The 8948-nt window shown below is 36.1% G+C and overlaps 1 protein-coding gene across 2 annotated transcripts; it reads right to left on the bottom strand.

Moving 5' to 3' along the window:
* Window positions 1-591: 591 nt before the first annotated feature.
* gstp1.2 (glutathione S-transferase pi 1.2) lies at window positions 592-7342 on the bottom strand. Of its 2 annotated transcripts, none has more exons than XM_073921683.1 (7): window positions 7267-7325; window positions 6622-6657; window positions 3435-4498; window positions 2442-2987; window positions 1304-1407; window positions 1081-1182; window positions 592-992 (listed from the first exon to the last, which is right to left on the bottom strand). In XM_073921683.1, exons 4-7 carry the CDS (start codon window positions 2467-2469, stop codon window positions 804-806), a joined length of 423 nt encoding a protein of 140 aa, XP_073777784.1. In that variant the 5' UTR covers window positions 2470-2987; window positions 3435-4498; window positions 6622-6657; window positions 7267-7325; the 3' UTR covers window positions 592-803.
* Between the last annotated feature and the right edge of the window lie 1606 nt (window positions 7343-8948).

Below are 8948 nucleotides of genomic sequence, written 5' to 3'. Positions count from 1 at the left end.
CACCGAACAGAAATAATGTCCAGTATAGAGTATAAAGTCATACTGCAGTGGAGACAGTATGAATATTGTGTCTGACTCCATCATGAGTTTGGAGGACTGCATCCATACATCTCTGCAATGACTCAAATCACTGATTAATAAAGTCATCTGGAACAGCAAAGAAAGCGTTATGCAGGACTCCCAGAGTTCATCAAGACTCTTTGGATTCGTCAATGCCTCCTCCATCTTACCCCAGACATGCTCAATTTTCATGTCATATGTTGCAATTTTAAAATACAGAATATGGTTACCTAAATTTAGTATACGTACATACTGTACTAGTATACTCCCAGCCACAACCCAGTACTGGGAAACATCACTTTTACATTTATACACTACAGCCAATTTAGCGCAACCAATTCACCCATACCACATGTGTTTGGACTGGAGGTGAGACCGGATGACCCAGAGCAAACCCACACCAACACAGGGAGAACATACAAATTCCACAGCAATGCCAACTGGCCCAGCCGGGACTCCAATCAGCAACCTTCTTGCTAAGAGGCACCAGTGCCATTTTAAAACAAATATATAAAAGAATCACTGAAGCCATTTCAGTTGCTTACGTTTTTTTTTTTTATTATTCAGAATAACTGATACATGGAATTTCTGTTAGTAAAAACTATCAAAACAGTAAGACATACAAAATAGATTTCCATACAAAGACATGAGACATCAAGCAAATCATTGAGCACCAGTTAAGGCTGTTTTAGCAGTAAGTGTCGTTGTTGGAGAATGTTGTACCGACGTTGTCTAGTGTTGATTTACTGTTTGCCGTTGCCGTTGATGGGCAGTTTCTTGAAGTTCTCGCACTCCAGCAGAGCTTTGACTTTGGGACGGGCAGAGATCTTGTCCACGAAGCTCTTGAGAGACGGGAAAGAGTCCAGACAGGAGGGAGAAAGCACCTTCAGATTCAGCAGGAGATCGAACAGGTTGTAGTCTGCAAATGAGATCTGGAGAGAAGGGAAATAAAGCGTTAGTGATGGTAAAACTTTAGCATCCACTTAATAATGCTGCTGTTGTTCCAACTAGACATCTCACCTGATCACCAACCAGGAATCCGGTTTTGTTTTTGGCCAGAACATTTTCAAAGCATTTGAGGTGGTTGGGCAGATCTTTGATGAACGCTTCTTTACCGGTCTCCTACAGACACAATAAGAAGAGCTCATACATACAGCTATGTTTATCATGTATTTGCTCTAAAATAGTTTAGTTTTTTCCACCCAAGGTCTGTGAGATCTACAAAAATCACATCATTGCTTACATATTCCTGGTAGATCAGCTTTATGTACTTCAGGCGAAGATCTTCAACGCCGTCGTTCATCACGTCAATGAGGGAAGCCTCACTGTCGTTTTTGCCATATGCAGCTGAATGCAAAACAACAACAAAAAATGTATATTGGGTTTAATTTTTAGAGTGCCAAACTGTAGTATGCTAAACTTATGAACACGGAGCAATTCCAGCGTTATGGATGTGACATTTGCAGTAAAAACTAAACAAATTCATCGAGAAAGTGTATGTTGAAAACATCTGCTTATATTTTCCCAAAACTACAAACCACAGTTTACGTAGTTTGCCCGCCATTTGGATTTATAGAGAACCCAGCTGTTTTAGGTGAAGTAGTAAAGTCTTAGATAGATGTAGCATCTCATATTTTCGATTAAAGCGCCTTAAATTTATAAGTTATTACGTTTTTTTGCAGAGCTCACCCAACTTTTACCTTACTCCATCGCCTGCTCAGTCCAAACCACAGTTATGAGGTCAGAAAAAATAATCTGTAAACCTTTTTTATATTTTCAATGAAGAAAATAAACATGCGTTATGGATGGGACCATAAAGTTAGTGAGTTTACAAAAAACGTTGTAGAAATTCCGTGAATTAAACTGCACAACCCAAAAGAAACAATAATCAGAAGAGTAAGAGTGGACTCTCTATGGAACAAAAAACAAATGTTAATTTATTTTTACATTTATAAGGGAAAAGCTTGGTTATGGATGAGACATCTCTTCGTTATGGATTTGACTGATGTAAAATTGGCACTTCTATGACTTTGGTAAATTCAAATATTCATTAATGGTTTAAAAACATTGACTAGGAGAGTTGATCATTTTAATAATACAAGCCTACAAAAAAAAAAAAAGAAAAAAAAAAAAACCTTATGAAGGGTTTTACGTTTTTACAATTTTTTTATGGCAAGGTTGACATTTGCATAGATTTGCTCATTATAATACATATTCAGCTGGTAGCAACGAATTATCCCAAATAGGGATTTACAAAAACTAAAATTAAAATTGGAGTAATGTACACAAAGCAGTATGCTCTGACTGTATACGCTGCAAATGTTTTTCTATTATAATCCACTCCACTCTGATTTGAAGTTGCATTAAAACAGCTATTTTACCATGTTTTCGACCCAGATGTCTCAGCATGGCGTTGGACTGAAACAGCACCAGGTCACCATCTTCAAATTTAGGCAACTGCCCAAAGACCTGAAACAAATAAATGAATAAGTTATCAATATGATGATTATTTCCCCATATTATATTATATTATATTATTCATTTTCTTTTCGGCTTAGTCCCTTTATTAATCTGAGGTCGCCACAGCGGAATGAACCGCCAACTTATCCAGCATTTGTTTTACGCAGTGCATGCCCTTCCAGCCACAATCAATCTCTGGAAAACATCCATTCACACTCATACACTACAGACAATTTATCCTACATAAATTCACCTGTACCGCATGTCTTTGGACTGTGGGGGAAAAGGGAGCACTTGGAGGAAACCCACATGAATGCAGGGAGAACATGCAAACTCCACACAGAAACGCCAACTGACTCAGCCAAGGCTCGAACCAGTGACCTTCTTGCTGTGAGGCGACAGAACTACCTACTGCGTCGCCTAAATTATATCATATTATATTATATAAAGAGTTAAAATGCAAAAACCTCCAAGTGCCATGTGGAACTTTCTTCCACAAGGAGCGTTTTTTCTTGGTCCCTTATGTTAATGTTCTGTTAGTTCATGGTAAAAGACATGGAAATAACCTATTCTTCGCTATAAGTTAAATTACTGAACCTAGATATAGGAGCCTGAGAAAAATAGCTAATATTAAAAAAAAGGTAATATTAGATGGCACTTCAAGGTTTTTGCATTTGGGATGGATGGATGGATAGATAGATATCTCCAATATTAATTCTAGGAAAGCGTGACTCTGCACATTTGATCATTAAGTCACATTATTTTGATTTCCTCTATTAGGACTGCATTATTTGTGATGCATGTATCTGCTGAAGATAATGTCAGTGACTAGGAGGATTAGAAATACGTGCAAATAACTTTTTTGTAACAAGAGTGATGGTCTACTTAAAGGGCACCCATTATGCAAAAATCACTTTAAGATGTTTAAACACAGATAACAAGCTGTAAATATAACCAGCTTCTAATTATAACATTGATTTATTTTATTCTTTATAAGTCGCACTTGATTAAAAACTGTCTGCAGAAACACTGGCTGCATCCGAAACCGCATACTTCCATACTATATGGTACGCTAAAATCTGTATGCGAGCAGAGTAGTATGTCCGAATTCATAGAATTCGAAAATCAGTATGCGAGAAGTACCCGGACGACTTACTTCTTCCGGCGAGATTCTAGAGTGCCCATCCCATGCATGCTGCGCTATCCCATAATGCCACGCGAGCAAATTCATTAACGAAAGTAAATCGACGCAATTGACGCAGGTACGTCACGTGACCATGACAAAATGGCAGATGTAGTACGTCCGAATTCCATTCATACTTTCACATTCATACTGTATAGAACGTACTTTTCTAACGGCCGAGTAGTACGTTTAAATTCAAATGCAGTACCTACTGAGTAGTAGGTGGTTTCGGACGCAGCCACTGTGATTGACATTTTCCCTTTTGCATGTCATCAGAGGGGGAAAGCCCCGCCCACTAGTGGCCATCTCACCCTCATTAGCATAGGAGGTTAGTCTTCTCTTTGAATCAGCCACTATGCTGACAAATGCATTTGTAGCCCCGCCCTCTTTTAAAAAGAACATAATCTGATTTGAATTTAAAGCGACAGTCGCCAAAATGACAAAATCAGATCCTAAAAGGGGCGGTTTCAAACATTATTTGTGTGGTATTTTGAGCTGAAACTTCACATACCCACTCTAGGGACTTATTTTAAATTTGGTTAAAAAAAAAGGGGCATGATAATTCTCCTTTAAACCATGCATGTGGATGAGAAGGGGAAAAACTCATGTTCATGTGGACTAAGAATTAGTATTGAATCATGCATTAATTATACTTTAACTAAAAACAAACGTCTATGCAGAAACTCACACAGGTGGCTTTCAAGTCGCCCTTCATCCACTCTTCAAAGGTCACCAGGTTCTCCTTCAGCTGCTGGTCTTTGTCCGCCAGCATGATCTTCAAAGCACCACATCTGCCTGCAGGGAGCACATGATTCCAGGTCAGGAGGTTGTTACTATAGCAACAGACGTCTACAATAGTCACATGCAAGCTACATAGCATGACTTCAGATAACACAATTATACTGCAAACACAGGCTAATCTTCAAGCTAAGCAAATACATATAATAGTTTATGAGGAGCCGTGCTGTCATTTTACAATTTATAAACCCTATGTGTGTGGGCTGAAGTTCAATGGCAAAGTCCCTCCTTAAACTGGGGCAAATGCCTTCAGACAAATGTCGCAATTTGATTGGACAACAAAGACCTGGCAGGACTGGGAGAACATGCAGGCTGCCAAAGATTATCAGTGGAGCGATGAATGTTCGGCCTTTTATTCTTTGAACACTGAGTTTATTGATGCAGTTATGCATGGAAGATTGTTTTATAGTTGGAAAAGAAACTGGGTCATTATTGTCATCTAAGGTCTCCCGATTCTAGCTTCTTAGAAATTGTGAGAAATCATAAGATGTAAAGAGAGAAGCACGAGAAAAAGCCTAATAACTTCTTATAGCTGCAAAATAAAAATTTAAAAAGTTGTAATTGTGAGAAAAGGAGTAAGATTTGATTAACTCAATTGTAAATAAAGTCAGTTACAAGAAATAGTTCATTTTAAATTCAGACTTGAAATTGTAAATTGAAATAGCTAATTCAGACTTAAAATTGCTAATTCAGGCTTAAATTTTTAAATTCAGGCTTAAAATTGCTAAATTCGGGCTTTAAAATTGCTAATTCAGGCTTAAAATTGTAAATTCAAACCTTAAATGTTGCTAAATTCAAACCTTAATGTTGCTAAAATCAGGCTTAAAATAGCTATATCAGGCCTAAAATGATACATTCAGGCTTATAATTGCTAAATTTGGGCTTAAAATGCTAAATTCAGACCTAAAAATTGTTAAATTCAGACTTAAAATTGTAGATTCAGGCTTAAAATGACTAAATCTGGCTTAAAATAGTAAATACTGGCTTTGAAATAGCTAATTCAGGCTTAGAAGTGTGAATTTAAACCTTTAAATTACTAAATTCAGGCTTAAAATGGCTAATTTAGGCTTAAGATTGCTAAATCAGGCCTACAATCGTAAATTCAGGCTTAAAATTGCTAAATTCAAACCTTAACATTGCTAAATTCAGACCTAAAATAGTAAATTCTGGCTTAAAATAATAGTCTAAGTAGTGACCATTTAAACCTTAAAATGCAGATGTAAAATGGCTAAATCAGGCCTAAACGGTAAATTGAGACCTAAAAATTGTTAAATTCAGACTTAAAATTACTAATTCAGGCTTAAAATAGTAAATTCTGGCTTTGAAATAGCTAATTTAGGCTTAGAAGTGTCAATTTAAACCTTTAAATTACTAAATTCAGGCTTAAAAATTGCTAAATTCAAACATTAATATTGCTAAATTCAGACCTAAAATTGATCAGTTTAGGCTTAAAATAGCTAAATTCAGACCTACAATTTGTCAATTCAGACTTAAAATTGCTAATTTCAGAATTGAATTGTAAATTTAGGCTTCAAATTGCTAAAAATCAGGCTTCAAATTGTAAATTCAGACTTGTCATTTTTTATCATGTAATTGCAAAGTAATGCTTAATTCTGAATGCAAACTTTAGGTTTTCACAATTTAGAGTTTATATCTTTCAGTTATTCACATATAATTATCATTAAGCATTACTAAAATAAACAAGGCAACAATTTTTTTGAACACAAAAGAAGATACTTTGAATAATGTTAGAAATTGGTAACAATTCCATAACAAGAAAAACAAAAAGTATAGAAGTCAAAGGACACCACTTTCCAACCTTATTCAAAATAACATATGTTGTGCTCAACACAGGTTTATGACAACTAAATAGGAAAACTATTAATGTAATTTTCTGCTTTGACTTAACCATTCCTGTAAAGTTGAATCCAAATAAAATAAACCACCAAATATAAAAGTCCTTATGACTTGAATAGCATGACTTGCATTGCATGACCTGCACTTCTTTTGTTTGCTGTTCCATTGCATAACCCTCGACCCAACCACAAAACACTTCCCAGATTTTTCTGAAGGATCAAGCATGCATAATCATGTGACAAGAGGCAGCCTTCCATACAAACCTTTGACTGCGAAGTATGTGAGTGTGTAGGGAGCCACTGCAAAAAAAACAAAACAAGGGAAACGATTAAAGAGAGGAAGTTGCAGAACTTGAAAGTAGTCTAAACGGAAGCAATCACGATGCATACTGTAGTAGAGATTATGAAGAGAGATTTGCACAGTAGTTAACCCACATACTTTGCATATTAAAGTGCAGCTCTAGTTTTTCCTCAATGCACTTTTAGCATTACGTAACACTTGCTTCCATTCATTTCGGTCACATTTGCATCCATTTTATATGCACATGCAATGACATATTTTAAAATAAGTAAACATTTCGACAACAAATGGCAGATATTAGTTCCCCTGTAGCGATTAAATACATTTTGCACGTCGTAGTCTATTACAAAAAGTGGTTCTCCATTGATTAAACGCGTATGCTAAATTCATAAAACCTTATTGAATATGTTAGCACTGAGCGAACTCGAGCTGCTCCATTTAAACACAGCACATTACGTAATATCAGCTTAAATGAGCAGCTATGTTGACACTTCCGAGTACAAAGACGACTTTAACTTGCAGCAAGCAACACAATGTAATACTTTAAAAGCAATATATTCAATATAATATAGTTGTAAATGCTTCGTAGAGAGTCTTGAAGTACTCACTGGTGTTGTAGCGCTGAGTGAAGTGCGTTTCAAAGCTGCTCCTAGTCTGCAGTGCACTGTCGGAGCGCGCGCGTCTTCTTTTATAAGCCTCAGCGTTTTTGATGAGTCATGCACGCGCCCCGCGAGCACGCAATTGTGTTTGTCGTTGCATTCATGACCACACGCGTGCACGAGATCTCCCATTTCAATCTCCAGTTTCAAAGCTGATTTAAAGGTACATTTTGAAGACTTTTAATTCGAAAAGCAACCAGAACTATGAATATAGGCTACTCAAATAGCTAAACTCCTCTCTATATTGTAAACATATAAACCCTTCTTGGTTTTATTATTATTATTGACATTTTTTTTTTATTTTATTTGATTTAAATCCTAATATGTTTTTCATTTGTTATGATGTGGATGTAATAATTGCGAGATTTTGTTTTGGTTTTGATTGCTAAATATTCAGCATATATACCCTTCAACAACAACAACTATAATAATAATAATAATAATAATAATAATAATAATAATATATATATATATATATATATATATATATATATATATATATATATATATATATATATTTTTTTTTTTTTTTTTTTTTTTTTTTAATGACCACACGCTCGCAAGATAGGTGACCAGTGCATTATTCATCGAGTGCCTGTAACTTTAATATGGATTGTGATTAATTTTCTACTTTAAACATGCATTTTTGAAGATGTCCAGAAATAATAAAAAAAAAACTTTAGTTATGCTCAAACATGTGAACTTTGTTAAATAGCCTATATATTTTTCTTTTTAATTTATATTTTTTTTTTTCACTTTTAAGGGTAACCCACATTACGCAGTATATTTTCAAAATAAAGCCGATAGAAATCTGATATAACCAATATTTGATATTAAACCGCTTTTAATCCAGTAAATTGATATAAATTAAAACTGAAACTAAATAGTTAGTAGCGGCAGGGCCTTTTTGAGAGGGGTCTGGCTGCAGACTTGGTGCAGATGCAATCTGAGCTGCATCCAATGCTTTATGGTGGGCTCACATAACCCCACCCCTAACCCTCACCGTGACGTCACTAGCTCCATTGAGTGCATCATGTCTGACATTGCATCTCTGAGCGATGCAATCTCAGCTTGCATCATAAAGGCTAGGTCCCGATACTATTGGCCTTTTTTGCACATCATTCCATAAAATGTAAAGATGAGAGAGGGTATTTTACATAGATATAAACACTAGATATTGCATCTATTGACCCTGAGCATGCGTCAATAGCGCCGCCATATTTGTACAGTGCTCCAGGAAAGTGTCATTCAACCGCACTAGTCAAGACAGAGTAACTACATTCCAGATAGCAAAATACACTCGGGTCAGTTCCGGCTAGGTTCTCGCCTGCCGGAGACTTACCCCTCGGCCTGACTCTGGCTGCCATACTCGGGCCGAATGCCTGTGGACTCACTGCCCGATTCCGGCCCAAATCAATTCTTAATAACTTTTACTATTCTAATTATTTTGTTGCTGTCATTCCATGGATATTTTCTCAAATTAACATTAAACGTTGAGCTAACAAACACTAGATAAAATAAGAATTTAATCGATTGTCATCAGTTAAACAAGCCGAGTCCTTGCCAGAAGCGGCCCGGACTCTACAGACAGACTCAAGCCAGATATGGTTAACAGCAATTGGGCCAGCTAG

The sequence above is a fragment of the Danio rerio genome, chromosome 14, assembly GCF_049306965.1.
Source record: "Danio rerio strain Tuebingen ecotype United States chromosome 14, GRCz12tu, whole genome shotgun sequence".
Classification (NCBI taxonomy): domain Eukaryota; kingdom Metazoa; phylum Chordata; class Actinopteri; order Cypriniformes; family Danionidae; genus Danio; species Danio rerio.
Note: the sequence above shows the minus strand (reverse complement) of the source record. Positions and strands in the feature narration are given on the sequence as shown.